The 18,268-nt window shown below is 42.9% G+C and overlaps 1 protein-coding gene across 1 annotated transcript in view; it reads left to right on the top strand.

The window, feature by feature from the left end:
- Window positions 1–18,268, top strand: part of ALDH1A3 (aldehyde dehydrogenase 1 family member A3) — a 39,289-nt gene that overhangs the window by 17,231 nt on the left and 3,790 nt on the right. Inside the window, exons 6-12 of the mRNA XM_068959064.1 lie at window positions 1,312–1,440; window positions 4,198–4,311; window positions 7,410–7,512; window positions 8,549–8,733; window positions 14,213–14,377; window positions 16,377–16,534; window positions 17,748–17,822. Of these exons, the coding sequence (XP_068815165.1) occupies window positions 1,312–1,440; window positions 4,198–4,311; window positions 7,410–7,512; window positions 8,549–8,733; window positions 14,213–14,377; window positions 16,377–16,534; window positions 17,748–17,822 (929 nt within the window). The remainder of the gene's footprint in view (window positions 1–1,311; window positions 1,441–4,197; window positions 4,312–7,409; window positions 7,513–8,548; window positions 8,734–14,212; window positions 14,378–16,376; window positions 16,535–17,747; window positions 17,823–18,268) is intronic.

Below are 18,268 nucleotides of genomic sequence, written 5' to 3'. Positions count from 1 at the left end.
GTCAGTGGATTTGTGTATTGCTACTTGATATAAAGGAATTCTGTCTCTACTCACACGTGTCTTCCTAGATCAATTAACAATCCTTCCTTTTTATCGTGGCTTGACTATATTTAAACCCACCTACTTAGCAAGGAAAGTTCTTAGAGAGCGCAGCATATGACTGAGCCTTATCCCAAGGTGATATTGTCAGGCAGCCCTGAAGTCCCTCACTGTTATTTTCACCAGCTGTTCCACAATGGAAAGATCTTAGTGAAGATCTTCTGAAAATGCAGAAAAGTATAGAAGGTACAGATGGTCCAAGCGGAGAATGCAGGCCTTCAAGAAAGCTTAGGAGAAAAAGGCAAATAGGCAAATGGTGGGATGTGGCCAAGTGGAGAAGATCACTGAAATGAAACAGGTGGGGACGAGCGAGGGAAAGGCAAGTTGAAGAATAATGCTTTAGACTAAATTCTGTGTTGTCTTGAGACTGCTGGGTTAGAACAGAGCTCGTCTCTTAAAAGCTACACTGCTAATTTGTTTGTAAGTGTGATTTTGTGGATTCCTAACATATTTGACTTCTTTGTTGATAGCTGAAGGCCTTTGGCTTGAGCCTTGACAAGAAGTCCCCTTACTGTTGGCCTACTTCCATCATCCCTGAAGCAGCATTAATTATTTTTAATGAAGAAAACCTTTCTGCTGCCAGATGACCTTTCGGAGATTCTGCATGAGCTAGATTTTCCACTTCTTGCTTAGGCTCCAAGATCTGCAAATACACATGACCAAGAGAGGGATTAGTACAGAGGAAACTGTTGTGGACTGGTTCCTAATTCCAAATAAGAAAACTAATTGGAAAGGAGTAATTTACAATTTAAAGGGAGTATAAGACCTCCCCTGGCTCTCCATGGCTGAACAACCCACTGCAGTTCCCTAGTTATAACCTGGAGTTGGATGATACTGTGTAACTCCTGACTTTTCAGCCAACATGGTAACACAGAAAACTGAGTTTCTTTCAGAGAGCAGTTTCACCCCGTAACTCCCCCACATAAGGATGCCGTACAATTCTGTGAACAGCAAAAATCCTAGATAAAGTGTGGTCAAACTCCTGTAAAGAGTGCAATGTGTTTGTGTGATTTAACAGGATTAGCTCGGGGAATGGAGGAAGGTGTAGTCTGTAGTCCAAGCAAGCACACTAATTATACGCAAACACCACTCTCTGTGGCTATTCTCCCAGTTGCTTGTTTCTCCCTGAGCTGTGCAGAGGTGGGGAAAATGCCACTTGGAAGTGAGTAAGTGTTGTGCAGGGCTGATCCGACTGACCTCATGTTCTTGCAGTGGAACTTCCCGTTGCTGATGCTGATTTGGAAGATGGCGCCAGCGCTGTGCTGTGGAAATACTCTGGTTATTAAGCCGGCTGAACAAACTCCTCTCACATCGCTGTACATTGGCTCGCTCATTAAGGAGGTAAGGAAGTCTGAGCATCTTGTCCGGGTACTGTACTTTTAAGGCCATGAGAGGGAGACAGCATATTGAACTGGCTCTGTTGGTTTTTAGGCTGCGTTAAATCAAAGATATTAAAGTGGGAACAACCTCTATCTTCAGTCTTTTCTTTCAGAGACCCTAATGACTGGCAGTGGCTAACTGGGAGGTAACAAAGATCACAAAACCTGTAGATTTTGCTCCTGTAAAAGGAAGCTGCAGAGAGAAAACTTGGTGCTTTTATTCCTCTGCCTTGTCCTCCCCTTTCCCAAATGAGGGAAAGACTACACTTCAGTTTTATTAGACAACATGGATCTGACGAAAGGAGAGTGATTAGACAGTAGTGTTGTGTTTGTACCCTTTTTAGACTTGGGATAATTCAACCAAGGCAGAGTGCCATGGGGAACTATTCTTCATAGTTTCTGCGGATCATTGAACAATTTAGCTATGTCTGACCTTTCGAGTCACCTGCTATACTGACATAAAGGGAAGATCAAGGGTTGGGATTTCAAAATGCTGTTTTAGGGCTTGTCATGTAGGACTCCAGATGCCCTCAGATCTATTCAACATACAGAGGTGGTGGGAGCTGCACAGTATCTTCCAGGACTGGTCTGTACAGCATCAACCTTGTATATTTGAGTATGTGATTCTAACTGAACAAAAGCTAAAGGTGGTGTGTGACACAAAACAATAGCCAGCATGAGCAGGCACACTCCCAAAGCTTGACGTGTTCAGCGTAACATGACATCATTTAGTCTAGGCCAGAATATGCTTTAGCCTCTCAGCTAGAAAGGTCTGTTCATTAGGCTCAGTCTAATTTTAATGATGATCCTATCTGTTCTTGGCTTAGCCTGGGGGAAAATAGAAGGACATGCTAACAGTAGACAGTTAGGGCTCCTCCATCGGGAGAAGTATGCAAAAATACTACCAGTTAAGTGTCTTTCTCCTACAGTTAGGTGACTTTATAATATTGCGCTAGACGAGTGAACGTAGGGTACAGTTTTCATGACTCCCAGTTAGCCCTATCATACTACTGCTTTTTTTACTCTGACATCCAGTCCCCCACAAAAGTGTAGCGTTTCCCCTAAAGAGCCATTTCATTCTTGTGAAATTATTATTTTTCAACTGAAAATCTAATCTGTTTTTGGCAGTTGCACTTCAAGGCAGAAGTGCAGTTAGAGTAGCCCTCTGCTACCCCTAAGAATTGACTAAAGTCTTAGGAGTTTGTCAGAAGAATAAATTTCCTTCATTTATTTATTTATTTATTTATTTATTTATTTTGAACCTTTTAAAAGGATTCAGAAGTTGTTAACACACAAGCAAAACTATTTGTTGGGTTGAACGAAATATTTTTGTGTCAAGCAAAATATTTTGGTCTTCATTTTTGCTGAAAAACAGAAAAAATATTTCTGGTTCAGGGTGACCTGAATCAATTTTTTGCTTCCTTATGTCTTTGCTGCTGATTCTAAACCCCATTACTCGCTCAGTTTGACATGCAGTTTTTTCTTGAAAACTGATTAGACCAGATGCAAATTCTAGTAAACTGTCTTTTATCATTGTCACTTCCATGTCGGAACTCAGACTGCATTCCTGATTTATGGAAAATAAGTCTTATCAAGATAATTTTTTGCAAGGTAGTACATCAGCAATTACTTCCATGTTTTTCTGTATTAGAAAGAAGCAATTGTATTTATTGAGACTTTATATTAAAAAGCCAGAAGAAATGAAGTAAACATTTAATATCCTACAATTCCATTGTTAGGAAATGCAGGGAAAACAGCCTGTGCAGTGAGTCGTAGGGAAAGGCTAGGCTAGAAAAGCATAATCCTTGAAACTCTTGTTTCAGCAAGCAAAAATAGACCAGTAAGGTCCGTACTTCTTGCACTAGAATTTCACCTAAGGTTTTGCCATTTGTGTCTTTTAGAAAATTATTAGTTGGCTAATCTAGGTTGTAAATGCGGTAGAAACTGGCATTAGTCTGTTACCATCTGCTCTTGTATTCCTTTTTTATTAGCCCCATCTTCTAGTGAGGTTTTACTGACTTCTTAATCCCTCTGGCCCCTGAAGAACCACAAATGTCAACCTTTGTTCAAAACAAACTTTCGTTCAGTTACCCCTTGGCTCCAGCTGCGCTGCGGTAGCTGGGGGCCAAGACTGGCCAAAAGACTCACTCTCTTTTAACTTGAAATTGGGACTCCTCCAAGAATTCTTACTGAATCTCAGCATTTCCTAAGCATGGCTGTTATTTTCGCCCATGTCTACTCTAGTGGGTAGCAAGCAGCCATGTTACTGCAAGGTCTGTTTTTCCCAGGACATATCTGGTATATTTGCATACACCTTAAATTACTTTAGCATGCACAAGGCATGTTAAATACATACTAATTTGCGTATCTGTGCCTTACATGTGGATAGGGAAATGTGTATCTGTGCCCTGAGCTCGATTTCAGTGAGATTAGTAAAATCAGGTGATGCTATTAATTATTGAAGGATTAAAGTGTTTTGCTCAGTGATCTTCTGTGAGGTTCCAAACATGAATGGGTTTTACAGAACCCTTTTAGAAATGCTTAAGAGGGAGAAGCTACAGAAATCACTTTGATAGTTTGTAGAATTTGTCCTCCTCCACAAGAACACAGTGCAATTAATTCAAGCTTCCTGAGAACGGAACTACAGCTGTCATGAGTGCAGATAAGGTCCAAAGTGTTCAAATCCCCCTCTACAGAGCTGTATTTAACTTCTTTCTAGGTGGGTTTCCCTCCAGGTGTTGTGAACATTGTGCCAGGCTATGGCCCCACAGCAGGAGCTGCCATTTCTACCCATCACAGCATTGATAAAATCGCTTTTACTGGATCAACAAAGGTAGGTGAAGGCTTTTTCAAACATCTACTGTTCCTGTGTGTGTTCTTCTAAGACTGCCAGCCGTAGAAGATTGGACCAATGAAATATCAGTGATTTTCTGTGTCACCAAAACCATTTTCCATCATTCCTATGTGACAGAATTTCTCAGAAGCGTTTGGGATTGGTTTAATTCAGATCCAGCTGCTTGTGCTACAGATCCTTGCGCCTGTGGTAATCCCACGCCTCTGAAAGCTGGGTTTTGCCAAACTACCATATTTCTGTAAGACCTGTAAGTAGTAGATGCTCTGACGTAGGTAAGACGGTCTACAGGAAAGGCCTGCGGTGACTTACCATCATGTCATCAACCTAGTGGAGCTTCTGGGCAAGTCTGCCTGCTGATCCTGCCCTCCAAGCACATACACCTGGAAAACATGTCAGTCAGAGCCTTGAACAATTCTTCCTGGGCTTTAGTTACCTCAGAGGCATTGGGGCTTAAATAAAAACATGGCCCAGTGCCCAAGGCTGCCACTGCTGACGTGGATGGGATTAACATTTCAGCTTCTTTTGAGACATGCACAGTAAAGCACCTTCTGTTCATTTTTTGCCTGTAAGTAGCTATGGCTGCCTTGCTTAGAAGAGGGGAGAAAGTGAGGCCTCTGCACTGTCACACACCTACAGTCATCCTATTTTGTACCTACGTGGGAGGAAGGAGCACATCGCTTGGCCTAGTCCATGGAATCGAGCATAGGAATGGCGTGCAAAAGAATTTGCTTCCATTGATCACTATAGCAAATTCTCTAATGAAAAAATGCTTAGAAATGTGAAGGTTTGTTTTTCTGTTCCCTGCTGTAGATTTTCCTTGCAGTATATACTTGAAGAGGGGCTGTGGGCAAAGAATGGAAATGTTCGCACCAATGGGTGCAGTTGAGACAAATACAGTCTTTTCACTTGTATTTCCTTAATAACGTTATTCTTGTTGAGCGTTTGCTGAATTCATCCATTCTCATGCCTTTCCTCATAATTGCAGTGCGTAATCCAATTGCATAATAATAACGAATTAACCTGAACGGTATTCTTGGTCAATAAAGGTAACTCGCTAAACTTTCAAAGGCGCTGCAAGCTGTATAGTTTGCATTTAACAACAGTACCATCTAGTGGCTTAGTGTCCGTACTAACGGCAGAGCTTATCCCATAGGAGTAGGCCTGTTAAGCCTCTGTTTCTGTGTAGAGATCATGGGAACAAACATGAACACAATAAAGTAAAAGTTCACAATGAGTTTTTGCTCTCTAGATAGTTGGTCTAATCTAGGATCTTACCCAGATACATGCTTCTCTCCAAATCCTAGATCAGAAACTTTTAGCTTAGGTTAGACTGGCTGCGTGAAAACAATAGAGCTTATAGATTTCATCCAGCCCACATTGGATCTGTTTGGGTTTTTAATGAAAAAGGAGTATCCAGTGGATTAGAAGCAGAAGGAAAATCTCAGCTGCTGGAGCCCGTAGGCAAAAAGCTCCTGTAGACATTGTGCTTGTCTTCCTAATCCTCGGGTGTGCAGGAAACACCGAGGGAGACAGATTCCTTGGTAATGCATGTGTAATTTAGAAGTGTTTTCTTCCCCCTCCACCCATCTGTGAGTTCAGCTGCATCTCTGCAGTATTTGCAGCATTATGCTACTGTTTCTGAGCCAGAAAGTAAAGCTAATTTAAAATACATTTTGACTTAGTTTTTAAGCCTTGGCTTGGGCTCAATGCCAGCCTGAAAATACTGATATTAAGCTCCATGAGAATTTTCCCTCAGCGCTCATCAGATAGCTAGCTTGTAGTAATGACTCTTGTGAAGCTACGTGCATCTTGCAACGTGATGCATCACTTTATTTCTGCTGTTGCTAGGACTTGCTGAGTGACTAGAGATGATCTGTACCACTAGGCTCAGGAGTCCTGCCTGAGTTTTAAAGGCAGCACACGAGAAATACAGACTTGGAACTGCCAGCCAACTGCCACGTGCTTTCCTTGCTCACAGCTCCACTCCAGTGCAGTAATATTTTTAGGCAGAAATCAAGATTGCCATGTTCAAAGATAAAATACAATAAGACAAGTTACAAAATAAGGAAATTCAAAGCTAAGGTCACACTTGAAAAAAATAACCCCCCTGAACAATTGAGGTTCCCACATAATTTTAACTCATACTATTTCTAACAAAATCAGACTACTAAATTATGCTGACTCTTGCTTTATGCTCTTCTTGTGAAGAATTCCATTTTTTAAAAAGGGAAGAGAAATTGCTGTTTTGGTGTTTTCAGTATAAAAAAGAAGTAGGCCAGTCAGTCTGAATTTGGGGAAAATATTTAAAATTAAACATTATTTCTGTGGGGGGAAAAAACTCAGTTTGATATTATTTTGATTAAATTCTGAAACAAAAGTAAATCCTTCATTTCAAGAGAGGGTGGCCAAATAAATTTCACCACAGAGTCAGAGCCAGTTCCTGGGCAGAAGGTGCCAGAGCAAAGCTTGCCAGAGCTTATCTGTCAGCATCCTCAGTTATTGCTTGGGAGGGAACATGTCTCAGCCACTCTTGTGTGTGAAGCAGCTCAGCCTGAACTGTCAGAAAGAAGTGAGGTTCTCCTAAACGTCAAAAATCACTGTGTGGCTTTCGGGTGTGGGAGAGGTAACAGGTAAGAACAGTGAGTTCTTCTCACTGCCTTGGCAAGGTCTACTCAAAGACATTGAATTCCTGATTTTAAATATAAAATTTCTTCCTCATTAACCTTGGAGCCCCACTGAGTGCCAGGCAGTTACTCAATAGCTTGCGCTGTCCAGCGTGATAAATGCCTTCTTCTGCAGTTCTGGTAACAGATAGCTTCAGACTGCAGTTCCTGTAGTTCTCCCGCATAGACTGTAATTTCAGATCTGCCCCACAGAGATGATAACTCTGAGTCTGTTCTTGACCCAATACGTCTCAGTAGTAGGAAATGCACATTATTTAAGAGTGCTATCCCTGACTTACGCCTGCTTCAGCCACCTGCCAGGCTCTTCTGCCTTTGTTAGCATCCCACTTGACACACTAAATTAAGATTTTCAGAGGAAACAGCCCATGTCCTCTTTGTGTCTCAATGCTGCAGGTTGGAAAACTGATCAAGGAAGCCGCTTCTAAAAGCAACCTCAAAAGAGTGACATTAGAGCTTGGAGGAAAAAACCCCTGCATTGTGTGTGCAGATGCAGACTGTAAGTATGGGCTGCTGTGTCTGTATATTTGCTGTAGAACACTATGAGTATGGTGCGCCCGGTGTGCCTCTGCTGTCCTTCGGCAGCTAGCAGGGCTGGTGTTCTCCCCCAGGCTCCTCCCAAAGACTGCAGGAAACCCAGTCCTAGAGCATGATGGAGTCATTCTGCACTGGATCTGTTTCTGAGCACGGGAGGATCCCTGTGGCAAATGAGCAGACCATTATAGTGCTGCCTTCCCTGGGGATGGCTGGAGTTGCAGATACTTATGCGTCTGCTGTTGTGATACCTTCCCTTTCAGCTGCAGAGGCTGAGTCAAGCAGTGGTAAAGCACTGTTTCCTAAAATGCAGCCCCCCTGCAGACATTGCTATGACAGGAGAGTTTACTAGGACCTGATCTAATCCTTCCTTCTTCTTCCTTCCTTCTAATCCTAGAGGGTTTGCAGAATTTGTTTCAGATGGTTCTCTCGTGTTAGTGAGTAGCACTAGGAGATGTGTTTAACCTGTGACCATCAAAGTGATTTTAAAAACTTACTTGCCTTGGGGAAAATACTCTCCACTCTCTTGCATAGTACGTGTAGGTTAAAAGCAAGACGTATTTGTGCCATCCGTTAACAGTGAGCATTACAAGGACCTGGTCTGAATTGGTTGTACAACAGAAGGGCACGCTGCTTTCTAAACAATCACTGCTGAAACTGGTCTTCAGGAACTCATACGACGTGTTAACCAGGGATCCACAGTTGAATTCTAGCATGGGATTAAAAACTAGTTGTTGTCCTTAATGAGAGCTTGTGGAAGAAAGTGTCAGAGGCTATGGCAAACTAGACCCTGGGACAAAAAGCCGGGGGCCGCTGGAATTAATAGGGAGCTAGTTTGGGGGCAGTGCAAGGCCTTGTGAGTGCCCTCAGTGGGTATGGACCATTGTCAGCAGCTTTGAAGGAGGCTTTCCAAAAGAGAAAGGGCAAAAATAAGGCTGGAAACATTGAAAGGCAAAAGCTGTGCATGTGGTAATGCTTTTCCCTCCTGGGCTGTCCTGCAGTGGACTTGGCAGTGGAATGTGCCCATCAAGGTGTGTTCTTCAACCAAGGGCAGTGCTGCACGGCTGCCTCACGAGTGTTTGTGGAGGAGCAGATATACCCGGAGTTTGTCAAGCGCAGTGTGGAGTACGCCAAAAAGCGACTAGTTGGAGACCCCTTTGATGCCAGAACTGAACAAGGGCCCCAGGTAACTGTGTGCCTGAGAACAGTTATCATTTGGTTTTTGGTTATGTTTTTGTTTAATTCTCCTTGGATAAATATTATCCTTGTGAATATGGTCCCAGCAGAAGCCCTGAGAGGTGAGTAATGTATCATGGCTTTATTTTTCTTTCTATTTTAAATACCAATTAATCACAACTGTTGAAATGTTATGTTGTAATTTTTTTTAACACAAATGTATTTAATTCACTTCTTACCAAGCTTTATGCAAGGGGCTGTCTCCCTGGTAAAGTGATAAAAAAAATTGTTGCAGTGAGGAATAGAGATGCACAGAAGAGTGCAGCTGCAGAAATGACCATTCAGCTACTGGGCTGCGTTGGTGATGACAAGTAGAGCCCAGAGACTCAGGAGTCCCCACTTTCCTTTTCCTCCTCTGCCCCCTTATGATCCTTTAGTGAGGTTTCAGCTGAGTTAGAAGGAAGAACTACGCCAAGCCAACGTCACAACCAGTCTTGTCAATGCTTCCAGAGCCTTCATCTTATTTCTTCCTTCTACTGTGATCCGAGCTGTGGTAAAGAGCTCTGGAGGAAGATGATCCTTGAGTCAGATCTTCAAACAAAGCCACTCTTTGCTACCAACATTAAAGGGGGAACCCCAGAAAGCCATAACCTAGGCCTCCTGTTCCCAGTATTATGTTTTTCTTCCTTGATACCATTCAGGATTTCCCAGAGAAGGGATGACCTAGGGGACATCTGCCTCCTTATCTGGAGCTCTACGCCTGTCTATACTTGATACATATGTGGCAAAACCTCACCGCATATCCTCATGTAGGGGGATATGATGATGTATATCCCATGTTCATGCTGGCTCTGAATCTATCCCTGAAACTTGCCTAGAAAGAGATCTCAAACTGCTCAGCTGTCTTGCTAGGGAAATATTCATGTGCTGGAACCTGTTTCAGCAGAGATGAGCTGACCCTCAAACAGTTTCAGGAACTGCTCTTACCTTCTGTTCAGGGCTCTCAGCTTTTCAGGTCTGTTTGTGTTGTTGGATTTGGTATCAGCTTAAGCCTTACCTAATGTTCGGTAGCAGTAAGCAAACCGCATTTATAGTCGGTCCCAGGAGGACCACCGTCAACTGGCTGCTCTGATAGATAACGTTGACTTAATGGGAACAGCCCGTGAAAGCAAAGGGACTAGCTATGTGGTTTTAAAGAGTAAGCAGAACATGTAGGACTGGGCTACTTATTTCCGTCCATCCACCCCCCACAACGCTTGCCAGGCCCTGTCAGAGCGCTTCCCAGTGAGCAATATGGCAGAGCGCTGCTGTGGCTTAAGGGATACTCCTTGCTTACAGAGGTATAATTAAGGGTAACGGTAAGTGAGGATAAGAGTCTGAACAGATTGCAAATATGGCCCATTTGTCCTCTTTCCTTGTTCTCACTTCCCTGTTACACTTGTAGGTAGAGAGATAGGACTCCCCCCAGCCTGAACCTCTCTGCATGCCAGCTGTCAAACCCAGGATTGGAAGGTGTGGTGAGAGTGGGAGGAAACTGCTAATCTCAAAGCTTTCATGTGGCTCCCAGTGCAAAGGAGCAACCACTTCCTTTGTCTCTGCAGCTATGGTCACTCTCTTTCTGGAGCCAATGCTGTGAGATGCAACACACAGAAATTCAAGCTTAAAAATGCAGAAGAGGGAAATGATGCAGTGTCACAAGGGCTTAAAATACCTCCAAAAGTAGCAAAGATTCACATCTGCCCGCAAGTTACTGTTCAACTGTAAAGATCTAGAACAGGTTTCTCCTCTGTTCTTGAAGTCGCCTTCTCTGCTTTGAGGTGGGTTTTGTTTTGAACTGGTGGAGAGGGGAAGAATCACCAGAAAAAATAGTTCTTCCTCTTCTCCTTCAGCAATCCCTATCAGGCCTCAGTTGCTTCAGATGCAGGTCATTGCATTTATTCTCTTGGGGGTCAGGGTGAACATATGGAACAGCGTTACTAAAAATGGGCCACAGAGTGCTGTGTAGACCTTGTTCTGGGGTGATCACTGGCTTAGAAGCCAGCAGCGTGCGAGTGTTGGAGCCAGCCGTTACGTTGAGATGGTTGTGGCCCGTGATCTTTACAGTCCTACATCAGCTCCAAGAGCTCGCAGCTGGACAACAGGTCCAGCAACTTTATACAGAGTTCAAAGGCAGACGCAGGAGATCCTCTGCAGTCTGGACTTTGGGCTCATGCTCTGTGAAACTAAGCCAGACCATGGCTGAGCGTAGTGCTCAAAGCGGCTGCTGAAAGCAGCTGCTGAGACAACACGACGCAGGACAGCATGGGGTGACGGACAATACTGTTCCACAAGAACTGAACATTGATCTAACCCGGTCCTGTCTCCAGCTACTCATTCCTGTATTGCTTTGCACTTGTGAGTTGAACTGAGGAACTGGCTGATTCAGGTCACCAGTCTTTTCTTGAGTCGGGGAGGAAGGCAGATTTTTACCCAAATCAGTTTCCTGATGTGGATTACTGTGCATTGACACAGATGCTCATGGCATGGGTGTGGGGACAGGACGGTGTGAGCTGCAGCACTGGGTTATGTTGATCTAAACTGCACTGCTCTGATCAAAATTAAGTGGAATTTAATCAGTATTGCACAGAAATGAGACATTCTTCTGCTGCGGCTTCTCCAGAACTCACATGTGTCTGAGTATGTTGGCTGGCTGAGAATTCAAAGGATGCCACAAGAAACCTGAGGGGTGGTTAGGGTTGTTTGATTAGAATGCCAACCTCAAATGCACACCAAGGGCATTTTTAAAGTGGATTCCTATATTCCAGCTACTAAGTAAGCTATATTCCAGCTACTAAGTAAGCTATATTCCAGCTTACTGTGTCACAGGAAATAATAAAGTAAATCTGCACAGATGGCAAACTGGTTAACCAGTGCATTATAAAATTGTGAACAGCAGACTGCATTAGATGAGACTAGGGTCCCGATAGAAAAGAACAGGGATTAGACTAGAACAAGACTGGACTAGTCTTGTTACTGTAAAACCCCAGATCCTGGGATTTGGGGACTGTATAAGGAAGAAAATAAGCACTAAAGTAGCCCTGTGGTGCTTAATAGCCAGAAGTTATTCGGCCCAAGCCTTATTTCTTGATTTTTAAGATGCCAGATATTTTTCTTAGACTATAGATATTTGTGTACGTTAGGATTAAGGCACGAGAGTAGAATATAACTGCAGTCTGTTCAACACAATTGTGAGATTATTCTTTAGGATTACAGATGCTAGGTTTGGAAAAGGAAAACCTGCTTCTTGCAGTCTTGGCTCAAATGAGGCAAGGTGTGAAGATCTGGGGATTCTCAGCATCACCCTGATCTCATAAGAGCCTTCCTCTCTTTTGAATTAGATGCATGAATAGTAGAATTTGCTCTACCAGATCATATGCTTTTGACAGAAATCGATACTCAAACCATAAATAATAGTGGAATAGAGGACAGCATTTAAACAAGCCTTGCAAGCTCTGGTTGCAGTGACAAACAGTTCCACCCTTGCATGTCATTTTTACAAATGTCTTCTTTCCCTAGTGTCTTTTTATCTAACTATAGTTTGCCTTGCAACAAGTTACAGCTGTATAAATATCCTTGTTTTGTTTTCTGTGATGTGAAGTGGCTGAACTACGTTGGTCTAGATCACAGACATGCCAGGATGCAAAGCACTTGCAGATATTTTCAAATTATTTATATTTGGCAACTAAGCAATTAGGCAAAGAGACAATATGTATGACACCTTCCAAACCTTCTATGTGACACCCTGTAGCCTACATGAGGGCACACATTTTCTCACATAGTAACATATATTAAATGTTTCCTTTGGTAGTGTTTTACCCAGAGGAGAACGTGAGCACTCAGTACTGAGTTGTCTACAGTGCATGTGATATGCACATCTGTGTGGCAGGAGCTGTGCTGTTCTCTATTCTCCCTCTGTACCAGAAGTACCCAAAGGACACCCTCCTGAAGCTTTGATATTTTTCTAAAAGCACAAACACTGGGATTGTGTGTGGCCAGGATTAACAAGGGACAGGATATAGTCTGTAGTCTGGAGGAGTTGTGTATGGAACGCTCCATGTTCAAACAGTCCCAACTGGCGACTAGCTCTGCTGAAATAAAACCAGATGTCCAGGGAGGGGTATAGAACCAGGGCAAACATCTGGAGATAACTGGCATTGAGAATAACCTTCCAGATTGCTCCTTGAGCCAGTGGCGGGGTCTTTTATTTAATTTGCCTCCATGAATTTATCCAGGTTTCTGTTAGTTTTATTTTTTTTTAACATCTCTGTAAGACTTTTCCCATCTGCAGCATGCTGTGATGAAGTGTTCTGTGGCTTAATTATACATCATGCAAATAGCCACAGCCTTTTTTTTTAAATCTTTTTTGGTACCTGCAATATAATACTGCACGTGGGGCACAAAAAAAGTACTAGTACTGATCAGAAGCGCTGTGGGCTTGTGCACCTCTTCCCAGCACATGTGACCCAGTGGGGTGCTTGTGGGGTAAGTGCTGTCTCCCAAGGCCTGGCACAGGGCTGCACAGCTGTGCAACTCCAGTATCTTGTACTCACATCTGGACTGGCCTTTCCCCACCTTTACTGAAACCTCTAGTTTAGAGGTTAGTAACCCAGTAGTACTAGCCATTTGAGCTTACTGCATATTTAGGTGTGGGTAGGAAGGGGTTAAGCAAGGTTAGTGATTAAAAGTGAGGATGTGGATGTCCAGTCCTGCCGGTTCAGAGAACCAGGAAGTGCTGGGATGCTGCTAGTCTCTTAAGATACTTGAAAGATGATTCTGATATTAAAAATATGGGTTCAGTGCAGCAGTTGTTCTGAAACCGCTCTACTAACAGGGCTTGTCTTTGTGGCTGTGTGGAAAGAGTTGGAAGCAGGGCTGGCTGGGTTCTTCCAGCTCCCAAGTTGGAGCCAGATAGCTATGGGTGAAGTTGCACATTAGAGCTAAGTCAGCTTGACAGTTCATACTCTGCTTCTCCCACCCCTGCACAGATTCTCTTGCTGGTCAGATCCCTTGCTGAGCTGACTCAGGTTGTTAGCCCAGCAGAAACCCATCTCAAGCCATTCTTACTGTGCTAGTGAGCTAAATCTGTGCATGGAGAAGTTTAGGCAAGTCCAGTAGTTGGTGTGAGCTAACCAATGGAAAGGTATATCTGGGAGGTAGAGGAAGGAGAAGAGTGGGGAAGCCGCTTCCATATTAATCCATCACATGTAACATGTAACTTCACCTTCTGTTTTCTGTGGCTCGGGGCTATGCCCACATCCTGTCTTTCGGCCTGCTCTTTGCATGTATGCGGTATCACAGAGTGGTAAATGAGATGTAAGCTTACCTGGTCTGACGGTACCCTGCAGACATAACCCTGGGCCCCGTAACGTGGCTCCAGCAGGATTCAGTCTCTAACATATAGGGATAATGAAGTCACTGCTGTCTGTTTCCTTTCTTTTTGTGTCTGATAGATTGACCAAAAACAGTTTGACAAAATCCTGGAGCTGATAGAAAGTGGGAAGAAAGAAGGCGCTAAGCTGGAATGTGGGGGTCTTGCCATTGAAGACAGAGGCCTCTTTATAAAACCCACCGTGTTTTCGGAGGTCACTGACAACATGCGTATCGCCAAAGAAGAGGTACAGTACAGGCCACCTGAACCTTTAGGTGTGTCTATCACTATAAAAGGCAAAGCAGCTGTAGAAAAGAGACATTGCCATGGTTTGAAGGGAAAACCTGAGAGGAGAGTTTGCAGTCTGCAACATCCTAAAAACTACCTAATGCTGAAATGTCCATCTACACAGCGGGCTTTAATCTGGGGGGTGAGGGTAGGGGTAACAAATGTGGCAGAAGGAGGACAGCAGAACAAATGTCAAAACGTTTTAGCAGTGTTTTATCTCCTTGTGCAATTAACGGGGTGTCTGTTTGCCAGCACCTTCTAATGCCTTTCTGCTTTCCCCCGTTTTGTTTGTTTCTTCAAAAGGGAAGTAGCCCTGTGAGTTTGCTCACTGTACAGTAACAAACCTAGATATGAACACAATGGATAATACTATCCTAAAGCATTTGGGTCCCATTTCAGGAGAATTTGATCTGATTTCAAGCAGACTTGACTCTGCTCAGTTGTGGTACCTGCTGATTCAGCTGAGACCCCAAGATGATGTGTGTTCTTGCTCCACCGTTTTGTAAAAAAGAGTTGTTGTACTGCAGAAAGGTGGGACCAGAATGCTGGACCTAAAGCTGGTGAGGAAGGAAGGAATGACCCTGCTATATTGCTATCAAAGAACTTTTCCCAAGTAGCGTTAGCATCTGAAATAATCCCAGATTCTGTTCTCGTGCTGAAATCCCCTGAGGCTGACCATTTTTTTCCAATATGAAAATATGGCCAAAGTGAGCAAACTGCACATATAATACTCTGGCTTTCATTATTCATATGGAGAAAAATTGAACAAGCTGCATGTGATTAGATCCTGTGATATTCCTTTGAAATATAGTTAATCCACTTTTCATCATGCTCCCCAGTGGAAAATAAATAGTTGCCAAAGTCCAACTGGCACTTGTATTTTATAGTTTAGCCCAGTGCTTTTTATGGGGCTGCTTACTGTTCATTCCTGGCAAAATGGTTAGATGTCTCAGATCTGCCACAGAATCTCTAAGGAACCTGGGAAAGATATCAGTCAGTCTGGGCATGAGTTACATTCTAAAAATAGAGGGGAATAAGAACTGAAAATCCCGTGACAGTCCTTTTTTTAATGAACTGTCTCCAAATCCCAAGTCATGATTCATGAGGCTTATCCGGTTTCATTCATTTGCAGTTTTGTTGGAAATGTGCGTTCTTACTTTGCCTAGAAGCAAGACTACAGTTTAGTACCTGGACCTTCCAAAACGAAGGAATCTAGAAACACTTGCCTAAGCCTCAAGGCCAGGCAAATTCCTGAGAGCGGCCCTCAAGGTGGCACAAGTGAGACTGTATCTCACATTCAGTGAGGGATTATTGCCTTGCAAGACCGTGCAGGCCAGAAAAGTGCCCTGCCCTTGATATTGGACTTGACAAGAGACTCCATGCCAGAAATCACAAAGTACTGTGTTTGCAAGCTGCCTTTATACTGGCAATCCAGGATGCCAAGTTTGTGGTCAAACACATACACGGTAAACGCACTGCACGGAAATAAACTGTATACACTTACAAAAGCAAAGCTAAAGGTGAGGAAGAAAACTTGCAATATCTGAAATATATTAATTACTTTTTGAGCATACTCTACTTCTGAGTCCAAAAGGAGGAGTCGTCGTAAATGTAGAAGGAATGAATCATTTGAAACTTCTCCAGCTCTAACTCTGCTCATTTTGATTGTTACACATTACTCTTCACATGTAGATTACAAAACCCTTATAATCTGAAGGAAACCTGTTAGTTGCTGGATCTTTGCATTCATGTTAATACTACAGAGTGTCGCTGTACTTCCTTTGAACTCAGTTTTATTGGTAGTTCCCAAGAGACCCTACCAGTGACTTCTGGAGGATGTTAGGATTGTTCTGACATTTCAGACGTAGTATCCAAACAGAGCTTTTGATTCTGATTGCTTCAAAATTACCATGAATAGCAAAGACTTTCCTGTACTAATGTTTAATTGAAATGTGTAGATTTTTGGGCCAGTTCAGCCAATTATGAAGTTCAAGAGTATAGAAGAGGTCATAAGAAGAGCCAACAGTACGGAATACGGACTCACGGCTGCAGTATTCACAAAGAATTTGGACAGAGCATTAACGTTAGCTTCTGCATTGCAGTCAGGAACTGTCTGGTAAGCAGTGCATGACCTGAGTGCGAGCTGGCATTGTGTTTGTTTGCTGGGAAGGGAAGAGGGATGTGTAATTTGGAAACCTGTGTAAATGCTGGAGGCTAGATGCATTAGTAGTCTGTTTAATTCTTGATATTCTGCTCTGAAGCAACATCCATTCATCAAAGCGGTGAGGAGAGGACCAAACAGTCTGGAGAGAAATGAACTGTTCATTTGGTCAGTGTAGTCCTTCATCTGGAAAATTCTGAAATTATAGGGGGCTGTAGTGAGTTTCACCACACATGATGCCCTCCAAAATCCTGTATTTAGAAAAATGGAATGCTCATGGTCTTTAGGTAGCACCAGCCGGGGCCTTAGACCTTGCACAAATCAGTATGGGCAGTAGATGGCATCGCATCACTGTCTGAAAGACAAGTAGGTATTTTTGCTCACAAAACATATTTTATATTAGAATCATTTTAAAGACAAAAATGGAATCCTGATTTTTTTTTCCACTAAAGATAGGAATTTGATCTGATTTGGATGCATACAGAGGATCAGTTTTAAGAGTCGGCGCCAGAAAAATCTGTCTCCTCAGATAAGATTTGCATAGAAAGAGGATATTGGGCTTTGAAGGATGTATGTGCTGTACACATCTGAAGGTGCAGTGCTACTGCATCAAGCCACACCTGCCTTGCTTGGGTCATTTGATATCCCCGGAATGCTGAGGAAGTGTCTGCATTAACTCCCTCTACCTAGTAGCTATAGAAATGGAGATAGCACTTCAGTTTTTACTGCAACACAAGTGTAATGCAATCCAACTGTTTTTCTGTACCTGCAAGTGGAAGGTGGGGTCTGCCTGTGAGTTTTCAGACTGCCTTCTGGTGAACAGGTACATATCAGAATCTGTTTCATTAAACTAGGGAATAGGTTGGGATTTCAGTTATCTTTAAGTATGACTCTGTACATAGCATTAATGCCAGCTCAAGCATGAATGCTTTAGCCATTAGGGATTGGGAAGTAAGCCAGGAGTCACATTCAAAACGCCACTCAGATGTTTTCCCTTTCTGTAGCAAAATAAGATTTTATTGCTAAAATCTAATTTCTCAGGTGAATGAACTGTATAAAGGAAAAAAAAAAAGACAGATATCAGCCTTTTTTAGTATTGTTGTTTATATCATCCCCTTGCTTTTTCTCAGTGTTGAATTGTATTTTACAATTGATGTTTTTATTATAGGATCAACTGTTACAATGCGCTCTATGCACAGGCTCCGTTTGGTGGCTTCAAAATGTCAGGCAATGGCAGAGAACTGTAAGTTTGTTCAGTATTTTGTTTATATGTAGATAATAGGTGCAACAACTGGTGAGAATATTGCTGAATTTGCTTTTAAACGATCAGGCTTGCAACTTGCTGCACAGAGAGGTTGCTAGAACATGACAACATGAGCAGCGCCTTCAGAAGTACCTTCATCTACTTTATAAACTCTTAAAAACCTGCAGTTCAGTAAATTGCACTTGCAAGCATTTTTCCTTACTAGCTAAATTTTCAGATCAAGGGAGAGGTATGACACCCCAGATTTGGGCTGCTCATACCCACCTCAGACCTCCTCCATCTTTATATCCCGGTAGCCGCGTCTCACCTGACAGCTCTGTCCTTGCTCCTAGCTGGATCTCTTACAACCCCTGACTTTCTCGAGCTGGAGCTAGAAAAACAAGGAACAATCTCCAGGATTGTTCTTTCTCCCACCTTCCAAGTTT

The sequence above is a fragment of the Struthio camelus genome, chromosome 12, assembly GCF_040807025.1.
Source record: "Struthio camelus isolate bStrCam1 chromosome 12, bStrCam1.hap1, whole genome shotgun sequence".
Lineage (NCBI taxonomy): Eukaryota > Metazoa > Chordata > Aves > Struthioniformes > Struthionidae > Struthio > Struthio camelus.
The sequence above is the reverse complement of the archived record's forward strand: the minus strand, read 5'-3'. Positions and strand labels throughout refer to the sequence as shown.